Source organism: Sitophilus oryzae, unplaced genomic scaffold, assembly GCF_002938485.1.
Source record: "Sitophilus oryzae breed Bouriz unplaced genomic scaffold, Soryzae_2.0 scaffold_1499_pilon_pilon, whole genome shotgun sequence".
NCBI lineage: Eukaryota > Metazoa > Arthropoda > Insecta > Coleoptera > Curculionidae > Sitophilus > Sitophilus oryzae.
Genome location: NW_022146168.1, coordinates 792,516 through 812,771, shown reverse-complemented (window position 1 = coordinate 812,771; position 20,256 = coordinate 792,516). Strand labels below are relative to the sequence as shown.

General features: G+C 33.2%; 3 protein-coding genes across 6 annotated transcripts in view; 1 reads left to right on the top strand and 2 right to left on the bottom strand.

Moving 5' to 3' along the window:
• Positions 1-7,564, bottom strand: part of LOC115877808 (activating transcription factor of chaperone) — a 59,208-nt gene extending 51,644 nt beyond the window's left edge. Inside the window, exons 1-2 of the mRNA XM_030894128.1 lie at positions 7,225-7,564; positions 5,739-5,899 (exon numbers count right to left, since the gene is read on the bottom strand). Of these exons, the coding sequence (XP_030749988.1) occupies positions 5,739-5,792 (54 nt within the window). The 5' untranslated portion in view covers positions 5,793-5,899; positions 7,225-7,564. The remainder of the gene's footprint in view (positions 1-5,738; positions 5,900-7,224) is intronic.
• The window catches only part of LOC115877809 (cyclin-C), a 35,856-nt gene continuing 22,434 nt past the window's right edge, over positions 6,835-20,256 (top strand). Inside the window, exon 1 of the mRNA XM_030894133.1 lies at positions 6,835-7,207. The gene's annotated coding sequence lies outside the window, so the exon portion shown is untranslated. The remainder of the gene's footprint in view (positions 7,208-20,256) is intronic.
• The window catches only part of LOC115877807 (pyrimidodiazepine synthase-like), a 33,151-nt gene continuing 20,762 nt past the window's right edge, over positions 7,868-20,256 (bottom strand). For 2 of the 4 annotated variants that reach the window (XM_030894123.1, XM_030894126.1), the window contains 3 exons: positions 18,442-18,612; positions 16,029-16,333; positions 13,571-13,838 (listed from right to left, as the gene is read on the bottom strand). In XM_030894123.1, the coding sequence (XP_030749983.1) occupies positions 13,614-13,838; positions 16,029-16,333; positions 18,442-18,612 (701 nt within the window). In that variant the 3' untranslated portion in view covers positions 13,571-13,613. Of the gene's footprint in view, positions 8,141-8,189; positions 8,495-8,688; positions 8,860-8,946; positions 8,995-13,570; positions 13,839-16,028; positions 16,334-18,441; positions 18,613-20,256 lie in introns of those variants that run through there. The other 2 variants (XM_030894125.1, XM_030894124.1) reach the window with 2 other exon arrangements.

The window sequence follows — 20,256 nt, the reverse complement described above, 5'->3', positions numbered from 1 at the left end:
GGTGTTGGGAACAACGAAAGATATATAAATGTCAGCAAACTGTATAAACTATTGGGACCAGAATTAAGTCGCGCACTTCCAGCATTTCACGCATTCACAGGATGCGAATTCAATCCGGCGTATTTTAAGAAAGGCAAGAAGCGGCTATTTACTATTCTTCAAAACTCTTCACAGTTGATTAATATATACTCTGTTTTTTTTCTCAGGTAAGATTTCGACAGACGATGACAGAAGAAAAGCAGATGACGTCCCATACCAATCTATTTATTTTACTAAAAAAAGTTTCTAATAATTTTTAAGTTAACTATGGATGGGTTTAAATATAAATCCGTCATACGTCGTCTCTTGTTGTTTTTAACCAGTTTTATTGGTTTATTTCAAAAATGACAGATCGTATTTCAATTTTATTGGTTTGACGGAATGATGAACGACAAACAAACGCTGATGCGTATGAACTCGCCTTTAGATTTTTGACGCTTGTCAAAGTCTTGCCAAATTAGAGGTTATAATTTTGTGTCAACTTTTGTCAGTTTTGTCAAATACCCTGCGTTTTGGAAGATGATTCATTTTGATTCGTGTTATTACGTGTGTTTTGTGTCTTTTGGAGTCAAGTAGAGGCAAAATCGAGTGAAAATTAACTGTAGATCCAGAGCACAGTTTATGGTTAATACTCGCTGCCCAGGCAAAAAGTCTTATACACTAATAAAGTTACCATCATTAAAGTTCGTATACCATCTCGTCGTAGATAAGTGCATCTCGAATTAGTGATGGGCAAAACTGTTATTTTTAGATAACAGTTGAAACTGTTATAGTTATTTATAAAAAACAGCTTAAAATAACAGATTAAAAATAACAGGTTTCTTTATTTTACTGCTAAATATCTGAAAGAGTATGAGGCGGCCACCGCCAGGCGTATTAACGCAGTTGCAAGTTGCAACAATGACGTGCTCGGTGGTAGTATTTCAAGGGTGTCAAAACATTTCTAAATATCGATTGTTATCTAAAATACCTCTCTAAAAACGGTGGTTGTTTACAAATAAGCGCTGTTTACAAATTGCGATATAAAAAAGCCAAAATTCCGCCACTCGTCTATACCTATACATTCCGATCTACCTACGCCCTGCCCCTCGATCCGGGTAGATCCTGAATTGCGTAGCAGTGTACAGGGTGCATCTCACTCGACGGGCGAGAAGCTCTTAGTTATGATTTTACTATTTGCGGTCAAAAAATAGCAATATAAGAAAATGTGTAGTATATTCTTCATAAGTAAACCAACTCCACACTAGAGTTCGAATTAATTTTACACTTAAACTAGCGTGTACCCGCGACTTCGTTCGCGTCGAATTAATAATTTATAATGGTGATGATAAAGCAAAACAAGAATTTCCATTAACATACAAACTGGATAAAATTTTCTCACATTTGCCAAAAATAAGCTTTCTAACGTCGGCAGTTTAAGCAGAATCGTGGTTAATCAATTACTCAACTTTTTGGAACACCCTGTATGATTTATTAAAAAATTTCAAAATATGTAAAAAAAACAAAATAAATTATGCGTGTCCAGACGTTTTCCCGAAAGACTAACCGTTTTTTAAATAACAAATATTGTAATATTTGAGGGGCGTTTTCACCCTGTTGGAATTTGAGATTCGATTGAGTACCCCTCCTTATCGAACCTAAACCCCACAGTCAATCCGTTTGCCAAAAATCAGCTTTAAACGTCAAGCAGTTTAAGCAGAATAGTGATTACTCAATGGTCATATTTTATGAAACACCCTGTATATATTTTTAAAAAATCTTAAAATATGTAAAACAACATAATAAAATATACGTGTTTTAAGAGTTTTTCCGAAAAACTCACCGGTTTTTAAATAAAAATATTCTAATATTTGAGAGTAGTTTCACCCCCTTAGAATTCGAGTTTCGAAAAATCCATTCTTATCGAACCTCTACACACTAAAGTCAATCCGTTTTCCAAAAATCAGCTTTTTACGTCAAGGGCTTTAAGCAGGATCGTGATTAATCAATGACCAGATTTTTCAAAACACCCTGTATACATTTTTAAAAAATCTTAAAATATTCTGAAAATTCTTCAGAATAAATAAATACCTATATATCGAAACTTAATAAGTAAGTACTGAAACATACAGCGCCATAATATCTCGACCTCCGCCCTGTTATGCTCGTAACAGGTTGAAAAACAACATATCTAAAATGACTGCTTCTCCAACCCGTTGCGAGCCTCCATCGACAATCGACCGATGCAGCAGCGTTTCTTTCCCACTCCTGTTATCTCGACCGCCAGGCGTTATGCCCGCAACTGTTTCAAAAAACCTGCTTCTTTTATATCCTATTATTTTTAAGCTGTTGCAAACCCAATACTACCATCGACGGTTTCGACCGAAGCAGCTACGTTCGCCGTAGCGCTTTCCCCACTCCGTTGTCCGTTGTCTCGCCGCCTGTATCGATGGTTGACGAAATAACATGTTTTCCATCCATACTAGTTGTTTTTTTGAATTGCTTCGAGCAGCATAGAATTTCGTGACGGTGCAGAGCGCCGACGTCGTTTTTCGTTTTACGAGCGGCCGATCTCTACGTGTCGTTATTTTATATCTGTTATTTTTTAGAAGTAGTAACGGTTGCGTTATGTTATTTATAAATAATTGTTATAAAATAACAGATAGTTAAATAACAACCCATCACTATCTCGAATATGGCAGAAGGACCATACTAAAAACTGGAGTAGCTGTAAAATATCGACATCACACGATACGTAAATAATGGATTTTAGTACTGCACAAGAAAAATAATGCCAACGGTACTGGTTTAAAAAATTAAGATTAAAGTTAATTAATCAACCTTTAAGGTACCCATAAAATTTGGTAAGTGTTTTTGGTTGTGTCCTGCGGAATATTACAAATTTGTATTTGTATATAAGTTATATTGATAAATATAATCATAAATGCGGCAAGTTTCATAAAGCTTGAAAGTAAGAAATAGTTCTTTTTTATATTTGTTTGGTATGTGGTGTCTTGTTCTTGTTTGTTTTGTATTAACACATACAGTTTTTTATTAAATTAAACAACTCGATTACATTTTTTCAGTTTTATACAGTTTTTTTTCACAATATTTTGAAGTAATCACTTGTCGGTCAAATTTTAAATATAATAATTTCCTGCTATGCGTTCCAGTTGTACCAACTTATTTCTTTGTAAAATAAAATAAACTACTTTGAAATTAAAATGACAGACACATCTATCACTGTCAAGGATCTTCTCGTTGGACAGGCTATATTTGCTACCATGCATAAGTATCCAGATATCGATAAAAGTGAAATTTTTGATAATCTGGAGAAATTTATTTGTGAACTGTATGGTTTTAAAACAATGAACGGCGTGAATGAAGTAAGGTGTGAAGACGGTTAGCTACGTTCATGAAAGCCTATAAATTCAGCGACACCCAACAACAGCTTCAACTACAGTCGACAAATTTTGATGGCTCCATATTACCTCCCTGCAAAGTGGAGTTACAACAACAAATTTTGAGGGCAATTTATATTTCCAGTGTGTGGTGTAATGCACACTTCCCACACCCAACGTTGCTATCTCCTACAGATTATGGATGGAAAGAAATAGAAAATAAGCTGGAGTTGTTATGGACTGAGGGTGATCTGTTACCAACTTCAATCAGCGATATAATTATCAATGAAATTGCTGCAACCGATGACACAGGTTCACAGGTCATAATTTTTTCTGTAAGTAATAATTAATAATAGATAAAATAATGTCACTAATTTCGAACCGATTCATGATCGTTTTACAGGTCCTGATATGGTAACTGATGAACACGATGACGATGATGCAATGGAGCGTGAGCGCATTCAACTTGACAACGATTCCAGCGATAGCGAGAATTCTAACATCGACGATTTATCCACTTTATAGAAACTATAGATCGACGAAGATACGTGTCTATAAATTTTTTGACATTGTATATTTTTGGTGTATATATAAAAAAAATCAATCATGTTGAAACAAATTCAGTTCTGTAATTATGTCAAGACTCTATCATTTTATTAGCTCCTGCCGAAGCCAGGTCCCATCAAATGATTGGCAGGATATGTTTTTTAGTTGTCGTAAAAATTAATGAAATGTTAAAAAAAATCAACTTTTATGATTTATATCAATGGATAAATTTTTTTCACATAAATAAAATTATGGCAGGAGTGTATAGGTCTACCGAAAAAGTGGCAGGAAGGCGTTTCATGACTTATTTAAGCGTTATTAAAACATTGAGAAAGTTTCATCTTTTATTATTTTATACATTTAGACTTTTTTTCAACATGTTTTGCATACCGCCGTCAATCGTTGTCCCGCTAAAGAGGTGGCAGGAGTTCATTTTCTTGATCAGCGGTATTAATATTACAAAATAAAAGATAAATCGAGTTTTATGAAATGGGATAATAAAAAGTGTCGCCACCTCCCGTACAGTACGTCTGTCCGTTCTTTAGCTACGGTGTATCCGTGAGAGGGGAAACGATATTCTCTCGATGTTTTTCGTAAAAAATTAGACGACGCGTCCCATCAATAAAAATTCAACAAATTTGCAAGTAGCCAATAAAATGAGTGGGCGGAGCGATTTGCCGTGACGTACTCGTCAAGTCGACGTATTAAAAGTTTAAAAATAAAAAGTAATAACAACTTAGTAAGAATTTAATTATAAAAAAAATAAAGAATAACATTCCCAACAAGTGGTGATACGAGTCAAATAGAGAACTACAACATTTGGTGGCAGCGACTACAAGATTGGTGACGACGGTGGTCCAATCCAGGATCACGACACTATTATTATTATAACTTAATTTCAAATGTAAATCAGTTACACACAGTATCACATTTTATTTGCTAGTACGTCATGTAGATAGTAGATGGAGGTACCAACAAAATTATTATCGCTGTTATATCGATAAAGAAATCTGCATTTAACGTTACACTAGAGTAAATCAACGTGACGTCGCAGTATATTCAACCAACAATACATCCTCACAATATCTGTTCAGTAAGCAATAAATTATAACAACCTAAACATTTTATGTGCTCTTGTTTTATTAATTTAAGAATTCAATAAAAACAATAAAATATAATGATACAATCTAAAAAATGGCGTTAGAGATGGCTTGGAAATTAAATTTGCTGTCATATTATATATAAAACTATATGGGGAATGTCATCTACTGTCATTTTCAAGCCAACTGGAGGACGTTTTTCTTTTCGATTGAAAGGCTTGTTGGAATAAGGGTAAAGCTAAATATTCTCAATATTTTTTAATAAAATTTAGAAAAGGATCTTGGCACCAAGGTTTATCATATTATGTATATTGAACCTTTTTGTAAAATATTTGCCTTTTGTCAATAAATCTTTTACAAAAAATACTACCGCATGATCGAAAAAAAAGGCGTCCAGTTGGCTTAAAAATGAAGATCAATGACATTCCCCATATAAAATGACAGTGATATTCATTTCATTGCCATCGCTGACTCCGTTTTTATTTATCATATTGGATATTGCTGTCTTAGGCTTGAAATTAAACATAAAGATACAGGAAAAAATTTTAGGACTTGACGTAATGTTAGTTGCATACCTTAAGCAGTCATTGGTAATTGAAATCTACAAAATTGATCTTGCATTGATAACTAATGAAATACATGTTTGGAAAAAAAGATTGTGGATAATACATACCTCACATGAAAGAGGGGACACTGGCTCTTCCTTCCATGGCAACGTAGACTTCATGGTGGGCTCTACGGTTGCCTTGGTCAAAATCAGCAAAGGAAAGACTATTTAAGTTTAGTGATTGTGCCGAAAGGGATACGGCGAGTAAAAGAAGCGCCATGATGGCCCTAAAATTAAGAAAAAACTTATTTTAAATACCAGTCCTTAAACACCTAAACCTACTAAACATAAAACCTATAGGATTACTAGTCATATTTACAATAATCAGTGGACAAATGAGCACTGAACAAATAACACGTTTTTGCAGCTTAATAGACAGAATTTTTTCTGGTAAAAACTGATTAAAATTGCCCAATAACATTTTCCAAAATGTTGCCACTTTTACTAAACATATATTTTTTTTAAATTATAGTACAGTTTTTAGAAGCTGACTATTCAAAAGTATACTATAAACTATAATTAAATTACAATACTTTATATGGGTCTAAAAACCAATGGGTTTAGACCAATTAAGAGTAAAGAAATTAGATTTTTTTAATAAATTTACATCAAACGAACATGAACTGGCAACGTTGTATTTCTAAAAACGTGCGAGCTCGCGTGATCATAATTTAATAGCGTATTCATCCCATCCTTTTTCAAATATAACACTTATTTTCACAGACTAGAACCATTAATTTAGACTTTGGTGTCTGGCCACACAAAACAATGATAAATTTTGAGCAATAATATATCTAAAGATGATTTCTTAATACCCAGTTCAAATGTCAAATGGAAAAAATAAAATTTTATATTGTTAAAAAGAATATGTCTAATAAACTCATGTGACACAGGTCAAGTACAGTTTTTTGTATACTCCTCCATATATTTTTACAATATAATTACAAAATTACACAAAAATTTTCAATTCAAATTAACATAAATACTTATATGACGTTAGTAAGAAATATATGAAATACTTTAGTTATAAACATAAAAATACTCAATTTCCTATTATTTACAGATAAGTTTTTGAATTTCAAAGATAACTATTTCTCTGGTATCTGACTATAATTATTATAAATAGCCATATGGTGCCCGATATATTGTAAAAAAATCATTATGCTTTTAAGACAATAATAAAAAAGGGCTTTTAAAACTTGTTCAAGCTACTTTCATACAAAGAATGGTCAACTAGATGCCAAATTAAGTATAATTACAGGCTTGGAGAATGCCTTTTTTAACTGTAATTCCCCTTCACCCCACTGTCAAAAAATGTCAAGCCTCTGACATTCCCAAACAGATTGTAATTTTTGTTGATTAAAAAGCATGTAAATATTGACATCGCACACGAATATTTATATTGGTATGTCCAGTTATTCACCACAATCCTAGTATTTTGGCTGTGACGTAACGAGTTGTAAAATTCGATCTTTTCTTGGAAAATGCTGACGCAAGCCCTGTATTGGAGTACACCTAAAAATTCGTATAAAAAGGTAAGAATGGTACTTACTGCATATTTTATAAGGGACTGGCACACTTGCGTGTGCGAAACGTGTTTACACTAGTAACCCATTGCGCCTACGGGGATGCACTTGACGAAAAAATGAAATAACGTTGTTTACCCGGCCATGAATCAAATAAAAGTGATCGAAAAATGGCGGCGCTGTCACATTCCCGACCAACGCGCATGCTCAGAACGATTGTTTGGCGGGAACGTGAAAGCTTTTCAGATAAAATATTTAGCAGTATTTAGATTTTCAACATATTTTATAGAAAGAGTGTTATTAGAGAATTTTTGTGATGAAACAAGATTAAATGCCAATTTTGAACCAATTCTATTTGCGATAACAGAAAAACAAAGGAGGTAATACAGTTTTTTACTGCTGCAATCTATTTATTAATCAACAATTTATATAGCTGTATTTTTCTCTTGTACAATTCCATTTTTCCTTGTATTAAGTTTTAAATACTTTTATTACAGCGTAAATTTTATGATAATAAAACAAATTACAATTTTAGAAACGATTTTATTTGCAATACAACAGAAACAAAGCAGATAATATATTATTTCTAATACTATTAAGTAATTTAACGTTATTGTCATAAAAAAGCGACACATATAATTTTTCCTTGTATTAAATAAGACATTTTTTGATTAAAACATAAAGAGAAATGAGTATTAAAGCTGAAAAGTTAATTTATAAAATACTATCATAGTTTGGCTCGGCGTTTTTCAGTTTGAACTGAGCCACTTTCCAAAAAATTTCAGGACCGTGATACAGCTCGGAAGCAACTGGATCTACTTTTAAAGCCTTCCTCCACGCACGCAAATTAGGAATCTGGTTATCTTCAATGGGAAGCTTCTTTCCTAGTTTGATCGCAATAGTTCCAGCCCTTTCAGCCCAAGGCCACAGCATGTAATCAACCTAAAATTCCTTTTTATAATGCTTACAGTCATTTTAAAATAAAACTTACCATTCCAGGCTTATCTCCGCCGAAGAATTTAGTTCCCCTGACTGTTAGTTCATCCTCTAGAGGCTGTAAAACATCTAAAAGCTCTTTTAACCACTCTTCTGGAGATTTTTCCTCATTTCCGAAGATAGTTTTCGAGAAAACTCCTGTGGCTGGGCCTATTTTTTGAATAACTTCTTTGTCCCTCTGTTTAGCAGCTGGTTCAGCTGGATACAGTGGGTTTTGGGCGTATTTTTCATCTAGATAATCGCAAATATCCAGACTTTCGACTACAACTTTGTCTCCGTCAAGTAAAGCAGGTACTTTGCCTATATTTCAATGAATTAAAGATTATTTAGCATAAATATTTAAGCAAATGACTTGCAAGAATTATTTATTAATTAGAAAATTTGCTTAGTAATGAGAAAGATAAGAATTTATGTGACTATTTTTTTTACAGAAATGCAGAAGCATATAACCTCTATTATCTGTAGTTATCAAGCTTTACACATGGTTTACTCACCTTCTGGGTGGATTTTGAAGTACCATTCTGGCTTGTTCATAAGATTAACATTAACTATATCATGAGGGATGTCTTTAGCCTTTAAGACAAGCCGAGCTCTATGCGCGTAAGGGCAAAACTGCATGGAATATAATCGCAGAAGCCCTTCTTTTCTTGGGGGTTCAACAGAACCTACAGAAGATTTATTTAAATTAATCTATTTGAAAAAAATTAATAAAGAATAGAAGAGTGGAAGTATTGAAATAAATTATAAATTACCTTTAGCCAAGTGATTTGCGGACATTTTCGGGAAGTACTTATGATAGACTGGAATGTAAAATATATTAATTAAAGTAAGAAATTTCACTTTGATATCGATCTAATATAAAAAGCGGTTTTATATTCTGTAAACAAATACAAATTCATTTGTGATTGTCATTCTTGGAGTGTGTGTGCAGTGTTGCCAGAAATTTTCGACGAATTTCTTCAACGGAGCCTTAAAAAACCTTCGTTTTCCTTCAATTTCACAATTCCAGAAAAAAATCACCAAGTTTCGTGTACGTTACCTATTTTATAATTAGGAGGAAATTTTTAAGAACTTATTTCTGGTAATTTTTGGACTGCAAAGTATTTAAATAAACTTTTTATTAAGAAAATAACAGGATCAAAACTGCTGTGATAGATATTTGACAGCAGAATTGTAAACCATATTCAGAGACAATTACAGTTAATTAATACAAAATACATAATAGGTACATTAATTGTCTCTGGTATGTTTAAAAAAACTCATTGCTTAATGATCAGCTGACTTATTAAATATGTTTCTCTGTAATGTTTTCCGTTTACCTATTTATTGCTTTTCAGCATCAAGAACTTTGGTTTAGTTATTATATCCATGTACCTAATAAGACGTGTTGAAAGATAAAAATGTATCTAATCGTTTTTTGTTAAATGTTAAAATCGTTCGAATTGCAGACTTTCTAACAGCAACATTACTGGAAACTGAGGCATTCTTAATTAAACACCGTTAAAGTGAAAAAATAAATGTAGGAAAACAATAAATACTCGTACTACATATTTTAACAATTTTTACTGTACAAAACTGCCGGAAACCTTCATATTGTCTTCTTTTTGGATAAAAATCTTGCAACCCTTCAACCGACGAAATTTGACTATAAAATCCTTCACATTGAAGGAAATCCTTCAATTCTGGCAACACTGGTGTATGTGGTTAGGAGTGGTTAAATATTCAAGGTTTTTGCACAGGGTCATATTTAAATTATTTTAAAATTTTACAATTTTCCAGCGACGAGCAGTTTTATAAATCTGCTACTTTGGTGCATTCGGATGCATTTTGGTGCGTTTAGACTTGAGCACGCACGCACTGATCCTCCGCGAATGCTCAAGTGTAAACGGCTGTGCGCCCACGCTCACTCTGAATCTGTCTGTGATTTCAAGCAGCCGCGAACGTGAGCCGTCTGGTGTCGGTTTTTGGTCCGTGCTCAAAGGGATTTTATGTATGGGCGGACGAGCGATGGCGGACGACGTGCACGTATGTGTCCGTTGCTCGGATAATTTTATAGTGAATCAAAAGTTTTTAAAATGTAATGGATGCAGTGGTGTTTTTCATCAGCTGTACATACTTAGATATTGGGTTAGATTCCGTTTCATATTTTGTCTGTTGATTTTTGGTTTTAACTCTTTGATTTTTGGTATTATTTATTATTGTAGTGCAAAAAACTAATTATTTTGGTGTTGAAGTGACATAAACTACTACCAGATATATGGTCACTCTCGGTTTCGCATAAAAAATAGAAATTTTAAAAATTACACGTTGTGCAAGTGATTTAACCTAAAAGTGCCCATACATTTTTTACTTATCGTGATTTTTGTGTGTGTTTTTAAGACTCTAACAATTCATCAATAAAGCTTAAGTGGAGTGTGTTATTGGTGCTATGCCTCATCTTTGTTGTGTTCCTGGTGGAAAGGATAGTTATTATACTAGGCAGCCTAAAGTGTCCGGAAGAGCAAGAAAAGTGGGTAATGAAGTTATAAATCAAGAGAATTTTATTGAAAATATCTTTAATAAATTTAAAAATAATATTCTCCCATGATGGTATTAATGAAAACTGGACAATTATGTTTATTTTATTCATATTGTGGAATCTCCACTCCAAGTGTTGCTGGTTCAGCTTCGATAGATTCAAACACGTAAGTAGGTATTATGAACTAGGGAAAATAAAGAATATGTGTATTAGAGATCATGAAAAAGATTATTATTTTGAGTTCAAATTTTAAAAAGATTTTTGTAAAGACAAGACTGATACAGTTTAAAAGAAGAATGTGTTTTTGTTTGATAATATATAATGTATGTTAAGCATAACATATATTTGTTCAGTAATTTTTAATGAATAGTATTTATTATTTATAATACCAAATTAATATCAAATATTTAAGTGATGGCTGAATACAATATGAATAAAATAACAATAAAATTGGTATATTTGCATAATACAAAATTAAGTTTTAAGAATAAAGGTGTTACTAAAAATACTAAGAAATTCATATTTCTTTGTTTTAATTGGTCTAATGTTATTTACATTTTACGTAAGAATTATACCGTATGATCGAAAAAAACGGCGTCTAGTTGGCTTGGAAATGAACATCAATGACCTTCCCTAAATAACTGTACACATAAAATAATTAACTAGAATTTTACAATCTTGGAAAATTTGATATTCTTGAACCTTGATTCTAAATATTCTAATTTTTTGATTTTCTTGGAATTTAGGTTCGGGAAAACGTTGATTGATTTTTCATTATTTTATTTGGTTTAAAAAAAACGGTTCGGCTAACATTATAGCCTCCATCAGTGTTGTGTCATATGAAAAAATAGTGTCGAATATAATCCAAAAAATTGCATATAAAATATTCACACCACGCACATAATGTTTACTGCGTACTCCATAGTCATGTAGATAATTTTAGTGTTAAGAATAATAATTTTAAAAAATATGTGGTCATCTTTTGATAAGTTTATATTAGTTTATTAATTGCAGTAAACATTATGAGGTGTGAATTATATTGTATATGTAATTTTTGGATTATATTCGACACTATTTTTCTCATATGACACAACACTGTGAAGGCTATAGTTAGCCGAAACGTTTTTTTAAACCAAATAAAAAAATGAAAACCCAAATGAAAACTTAATCAGCGTTTTTCCCGAACCTAAAAATCCCAAGAAAATCAAAAAAATTTTAGAATAATTTAACATATAAAATGCCAGCGATCTTCAGTTCATAGCCATCGCTGACGCCTTTTTTAGATAATATTGTATTATTTGTAAATATAATTTTTCGAACATTGATACTTGCAAAATATACATATAAATTTTGTGAATGCAAATAATAATACATCACTATTAGTAGATATTAAATGTTTTTTGTTAAATTAGATCGATTTTCAAACCCCAAAATTTAAAATATATTTACATTTTACCCATTATCTTATGTACCTATACATTATTTGTACATTGTTGTAAAACATTTGCTGCATTTGTATGGTTCATAGTTTATTTGCCAAAGTATTTATTACTATAAATAGGTATATATGTTGTAGTTATTAACTGTATATTATGTATATTTCATTTAAACTATATCATTTTTAAAATACAAACCAAAAATCTGAGGAATAATTATGTTTTCCATGTATTCTACAACATATTTATTAATCCGTTATATCTAACTAGCGTGACGTCATAAATCTCGCCCGCAGGCTGATCTTTTAATAGAAGGCACTGGTCTGCGTTCGTGCGTGCGTGTGTGATTTTTTTTTTCGTGTTCTTTATTAAAATTATGGAGTGGATCAATGAATCTTCGTTATTATTAATTGAAGAATATGAAAAGTTGCCTATATTATGGGATGTTTAAATATTCTTTGTATTATTAAAAAACAAAAAAAAACGCATGGCAAGACCTTGTAAATAAAATTAATATTGAATATGTCGATATTAATGAAATTGCTATTCCAAAATTTGTATCTTTTGTTCGTAATTTTTGGTGTTATTAAATTTTGTAAATATACAAAGTCAGGCCTGGTCATTCTTGTAAAGTTTTTGAACTGATCATAGCCCTCCTCAGACACTAAGTTGTTGCAATAAATTATGTCATAATAATAATAATAGCTCCCGTATATAGCGTTTAACGCCTTGGGAGTAGCAAGGTACAGCTTGCTATACTAGAGCCGTTCGGTATACAAGAAAGGTAATGCGGCTAGCACTACGCTTCAACCGCCTATTATTACCTCAGGAATGTGAATCCCAAGTACTCATTTAAGGCTGAGTCGACCTAGGTACCCAAACTATTTTTATTTTAATAAAAATAGTCGGCTGCTGCAATGCCGGGTGTGGGATTCGAACTCACTACCTTGAGATTGGTAGACGAGAGTCTGTACCTCTACGCCACCGGGCACCTAGTAAATTATATCGATTTCTAAAAATTTGGGTTTGCCACCAGCGACGATGTTTTCGATTTTTCTCCTTTTTAATAATTAAGCTGTGCACAACAATGACTGTAGCCTCGACTATTTCTTGGTCGTCCATTATTTTCGCCAACACAACTCTGCTGTGCGCGCACAAATGGATCACTTCATTCGTCGAAAAATAAGTTTTTAATTTGAACGGAGCCGAGAGCGTGAACGAATGCCATACGCGCACGCTCAGCTCGTGCGTGCTCAAGTCTAAACGCACTATAATTAGAATTTGTGTTAAAAATTATTTATTTTGCTTTAATAACATTAATGAAAAAATATGAGGTTTTAAAACAGATAAGTTATAATAATGATTTAATTCTTGAAACATCAAATTAATGTATCCTAGTTATTTTTGAGAAGTTAAACTAAATAAATTAATAAATATTTATTAAATAAATACGACCGTAACAATTTTATAAAGTATCATAATCCAGTGGAGTTTTATAAATGCGGTATTCGAAAACTTTCCAGTGCTCTTCGGGGCTGTGGTAAATTTCCGAAACAGCTCGATCCTCTTTCATCGCCTTTTTCCACTTCTGTAAATTAGGAATTTTGTCGTCTGTAAGTAGGTTTTGTCCTTTGGATTTCCGTACAGTGGCTTCAGATCTTTCAGCCCATGGCCAAAACATATAATCGACCTAAAATGTTTTATTATTAATACATGTACCTAATTAAAATAATTAATGCAATGATTAAAGAATCCAAGGACAAATAACACCCGAGAGCAAATTGTTACCATGCCACCAAACAGTGCCGTGGCACATATTTTTCTTAACTTAGCTGTTTCAAGAGATATTTATATTTTTTGATAAATGTTTTGACTACGCCTATGATGGTGTATATGGTGGTATCATATACTAATTAATTACGAAAAAAACGTATTAAAATGTTAACAAAAGGTACAAAATTAGTATTGACGTATAGCACACATCAATTACATATATCAGAAAAATAATTATCGAATTCAATAAGAAAACGCTAAAATGGTGGAGCGGACTGTTTATTTACCTATGAAACGTAACACCTGGCTCTTTCTTATCGCTGCGGCTTTTACATTTGAAAGCTGAACAACTAATCGCCATTGTAATAAAGTTTATACAAAGTTTACTATACACAAACTATTAAAAATCGCTAAAATTGTCGCTGATGACCAGCTGATGACTCATTCGTTGCCACCAACAAAATGGTGTCACAAATTCTGCTGCAGCCCGTATATGGGCGTTACGTGTCATTGTATTCTTCAGTCATTGATTCAATGTTCAATGACTAAAGGTGCGCCCACATTGCTCGTGATCCTGCTCGCGCTCTTGCTTCTGATTGTGCTTGCGTTGCTTGCGCTTCCTGTTTGGTTTGGCTCGCAAGTAACGGCGTCCACATTGTAATGTAGCGCTTGCGTTCTTGCTGTTTGAACATGGATGATACCGAAGTATTTTTAATAGCGGCTGCTAGAGCGATCATTACTTCAAAACGAAGGAGACAAAGAGAAAAAAAGGCGGTGTTGGATGTCTAATAATTTCAAAAGTAGATCCCAGCACAGTGAAAGTAAACGTCTACGTGATTTACAAACAGACAGAATGTTTTTTAATATTTTTTATCGCATGTCCGCTACTGATTTTGAAAGACTTATTAACTTAGTTAAATACAACTTTTAGGAAGTGTATTCCGGTTAAAGAAAGAGTTAAATAAAGATTGGCCATAACATTAAGATTCTTTGCACATCGAGACTCACATACCAGTTTGGATTATTTATTCAAAGTTTCCAAGCAAAGCATTTCAAAAATAATACCAGACGTATGCCAAAATATAAATAAAGTTCTCAAAGATCAGATTAAGATAAGTAGGCAATATAAATATAGAGTTATACTTTATTAAAGGTATATTTAATATTATTAATCCAAGAACAAAACACAAATATTTCTAATTCTGAACAAAATAAAATAAGAAAAATCATGGTAGTATCACAGTTTAAAGAATATAAAATATATTCTATATTCTTTAAACTTTGGTAGTATCATCATACTGCAGTAAATACCGAATCCTATGAATTAATTTCGCATGGCTCCGAAGCGTCTCTTTGATGTACCGCGACAGAGCCGAACCAAAGGCCGAACAGTCGAAACAGGCATTTTATGAGATCGCAAGCACGTGGAGCGCCACTGGAGCGCCGTGAACATCTCGCTCCGACTGTTTTTCGTGTTTCACGTGTTCGTTCGGCCTGCTCGTGAGCGATGTGGACACAGCTTAAGGGCTGAAGCAGAATTTGTGTTGTTAGACGCCATTTTTTTGGAGGAACGGATGTGTCACCAGCGACAATTTTAGCGATTTTTAATAGTTTGTTGTGTGTAGTGAATATTTGTACAAACTTTATTACAATGGCTATTTGTTCCGCTTTCAAGTGTAAAATCCGTAACGATAAGAAAGAACCATGAGTTACATATCATAGGTAAATAAACAGTCCACTCCACCTTTTTAGCGTTTTCTTATTGAATTTGATAATTATTTTTCTCATATGTACATACCTATTTGATATGTGCTATACGTCGATACTAGTTTTGTACCTTTTGCTAATATTTTAATACTTTTTTTTTGTAATTAATTAGTATGATACCACTTAAATAAGCAGCATACGCCATAGGCGTAGTCAAAACATTTATCAAAAATACATATATCTCTTCAAGCAGCCAAGTTAAGAAAAATATGTGCACGGCACTGTTTGGAGGTATGATAACAATTCGCTCTGGGGTGTTATTGGTCTATACACTAAAGAGCTCTGTTAAATACATTAAACAATATTTAAAATTCCGTATTTATGTATTTTAAATACCTACCATGTTAGGTTTGTCTCCTCCGAAGAATTTACCACCTTTTTTACTTAATTCCTCTTCAAACGGTTGCAGAGGCGCCAAAAGTTCACTAATTTGTTCTTCAGTAGCGTGCTCTTGATTGTTTAGGAGAAAACTGTAGAATCCTGATACGACAGGAGCGATTTTCTGGATAAGTTCCTTTTCATGTTGTTTTATCTTGGGATCGGACGAATATAATGGATTTTGCGGATATTTTTCGTCTAGGTAGTCGGATATATCCAAACTTTCGATGGTAATTTTACCATTGTCCAATAGGGCAGGTACTTTTCCTATAATTGAGAAGAAAGATTTTCAATTTTTAACATACTGTATGATCGAAAAAAAACGGCGTCAAAGATGGCTGGGGATTGACAATCGATGATAATTTTGGCGAGGTCAATCTCTAGACGTCATTTGTTAAAAATTGACATAAAACTTGTCAAAAAATAACACTAATTATAGAAAGATTAAAAAAGGACGTTTCCAAACACACCAATCTATTTTCAAAGGAAAAGTTGTTTTTTCGCGAAATTTTTTTTTGAAAATTTGGAATTTTTTGGATTTTTTTTATTTTTCAGTTAAAAACCATAATTTATTAATAATATGGCAACATAGCTAACAGATTAAATTTACAAGAAAGATAACCCAGATATAACTCATCATACAGTCTCAGGGCTTTAACAAAAGCCAGTATCTGAGACGGCTCCACAGAGGCCAGCTTTCCATCCTCGACATCAGCCGTACCAAAGTTGATAAGGTGTTCTGGTGTTTCCCCATTTTTCCCACGGAATCTGCATTCGTCGTTGTTTCTCAGCTTCAGCCTACTGAGGTGTTCGTTGAGGAGACAGTGTCCTGTTAGAAACCCCGTGACAATCCGAAGATTGTTTTTACTTAAATCAAGGAAAACCTTTGATTTTTCTCGGCCGTAAGTTCTGAGGAACTTTTTCGAGTGTCTTAGATCGTTGGAGGACACCCATTCCAAGTTACGGATGGAGTCTTCCAGATTCTTCAGTTCCGCTTTCAGTTGGTTCCCGTTTGGAAAACAGAACGGTTCTGGTCCAGTTAGTGGAGTGTTCGCTCCTTTCCTAGCTAGATCATTTGCTTTTTCATTGCCTTCTATCCCTTGGTGAGCAGGCACCCAGAGTAGGAGGACTTTATTTTCTTTGCCTAATTTGTTGAGCTTCTCTAGGCATTTTTTGACCAACTTTGAATTTATGGAGTTGATCGCGTTAAGTGCTGCTTGACTATCGGATAGGATGGCAATTTTCTGTTTTCGATAGTTCCTATCTAAGCAGTATGCATCTTTCGATAGCGTAAATTTCTGCCTGAAGGATACTGGGGTAGGTGCCCATTGATTCGGAGTATTTAGTTTTCGACCCAAATACCCCTATCCCTGTCCCTGCTTTGGTTTTGGAAGCATCAGTGTACCACGTTATGGTATGGTCTTTTATATGCTGAGTAAGGCGTTTCTTCCCTCCAATCCTTTTTATTACTCAATACTACAGTGAGGTGTTTCTCAAAGTTGTAAATTCTTGGTATGTCATCCACTGGGAGTTGGAGAAGTGGAATTTTCTTTTTGAGGTTGTTCCAAGCCCCTGCGTCAAAAAATTCTCCCAGTACTGTTTCCGTCAATGACCATTCTAATCATTGTCGCATTGGCATAACTACCGACGACAATGTGCAGTGGTGTTAGGTCTAGAATGACCTCCATTGCTGCTGTTGGACATGTTCTCATGGCACCTGTGATGCAGATACATGCCAGTCTCTGTACTTTGTACAGGTTTTGCCTTGCAGTACGTTGCTCTAGTTTTGTATACCAAGCAACTGCTCCATAAGTAATACTGGGTCTTAGTATCATGTATGATATGTATACATCCAGCGCAAAATGTTAGGGGCACAGCCCCACCTATTTCCCGCCAGTCTTCTGCATATCATGAGAGCCGTTGTGGCTTTGCTGGTAATGTTCTTAATATGCCTGTTCCAGAGAAGTTTACTATCCAGGGTTATTCCCAGATATTTCACTTCCTGTGATGGCAGTATTTCCTTTCCGTCTAGTCTTTTCAAGTTTTTCAAACTTCGCTTTCTGGTGAATGGCACTACCGCGGTTTTATCTATGTTCACAAGGGACATATTATGTTCACAGGAACTTTTTGTATTATTTTTATCTGTAGCATCTGTATTACAGTACCCACCGAAGCTGGACACACTATGTTTTTGACACCCTGTATGTACATTATTAACAGCATTTAAAAATGTGAAATACGGTCCTGTCTCAACCTTTAAAATCTTTGAAATTAATAAAATTAAATATTTTTCACTTCATTAACCAGGACGACCTCACCTTTAAGATTTGTCATTTTAAAGAAATTTTAAAGAAAAAAAAACATAAAATACTCACCCTCGGGATGAATTTTGAAGTACCATTCGGGTTTTTCTGTTAGATTAATATTAACAGTCTCAAAAGGGATTCCTTTAGCCTTCAGTACTAATCTAGGTCTTTGGGCATAGGGGCAGTACTCCATAGAATATAGGCGTAAGATGCCTTCAGTTCTGGGTGGTTCAACAGAACCTCAAAATAATAAACAAGAAATGTAGAGAAAATAATTTGGAAAAATTAGAAAAAATCTCAAGATTTTATTTGTGATATGACTCTTAATACAGCCGCGTAGAATATTCAAATTTGAATTTTAAAAATCGAGCCTGTGTTTCTAGAACTCAGGTTTAGAACTTTAAATTCTATTTAAAAAGATGCGTTGCAAATGTTTTCATAAAAATATAAGATTTTCTATAGCAAACAAGTTACAGCGCTTAAACACTCCGTAACTCCGAAACGGTAACAGATATCGATGTGTGGTTTTTACCTTAGGTTTTTACCATCGTGTTTTTGATAAAAATTGAGTCCCAGACACCGATATTAGTTTTCGTTTATCTCTTATAGAAAAAGGTGTTTCCCTTTAAAAGTGTCCAAATTTGACCCACCTTGTACAGTCCGATATTATAGGTATAGGCTCGGTGCATTTCAGTTGATTTCAACAAATTCCGACCGCGGCGCTTTAACGGAAAATGTTGAATTCATTCAACGGAATGTTGATCGCATTAAGATAATACTATTGAAATCGTTGTTTTGTCATAATATTTAAGTATTTTGGTTTTTTGCTAGTGCAGTTATTGAAACTATAAAACACTCAGGTACGAGGTTGGTGTGATGTAACGCTGTTTCGGGTAGTAAAAAATAAGTGAAAGAGAATTCAAACTAGGCGTTGTGTGTTGTGTTGTGACAATTGAAACAAGAGAGTGAACAAAAGTGCTCGTTACATAATCAAAAAATTAAATGACATATACTATGAGAGAATAAAATATAATTTTCAATTTTAATGGTATACTTTTTTTAATCAACTACTGATTAAATGTTTTATGAACATCTTCTAAAATTATAGTTATGTACCTTTAAAAATTTCGTTATAGCCGAAATAGCCCCAATTATGCCTCACTAGCAAAACCGGTGATTAAAACTATGCTCGCTACCGTAGTTGAACTCATCTAAAAAGTTTTTTTAACCGGAATAATAAACTATATAATACAAGTTAGACAGACCTTCTGAAGATATCGAAATATTTACTTTTTTATTTTTAGAATAATTAAATAATAAATTTTTCTTATACTCCCTATTTAAACCCGTGTATTTGTATATGCTAGTTTTTTACGATATTCTCCCATGGTGGCAGCACCGGCCGTAACCACCGTAATAACAAGGCCGTACAGCTTATTCGTGACGTCATCAACTGGATGCCTAAACTTTGATTGCATTTGATATACTTTATACGTATATAATGGATATAAACTTTAATTGCACCGAATTTTTAATAAATAATAATTAAACATAAAATTTGAAAAACATCCGATTGATATCCCATTTCACATTATCCATCGTCATTGTATTTATTTATGCTGGAAGTGTGTCTAAGTTTCTTTTATTTCCTTTTCCAAGTCTATCATTATTTTTTAACAACAGTAATTTTTCAGACGTGTATTTCTAATAGAATTTATGACAATTTTTACAATAACTTAGCATTATAAATAGTACATTGCGGAAATTTTAATAATGTTGTATTACTTTTAATGTAATCCAAAGATATTTTTGATAAAAATACTTTTTATTGTGAATTTTGAGAAACTCCTCATGGCTTTGCAAGACTTTGTTAAAAATTATTTA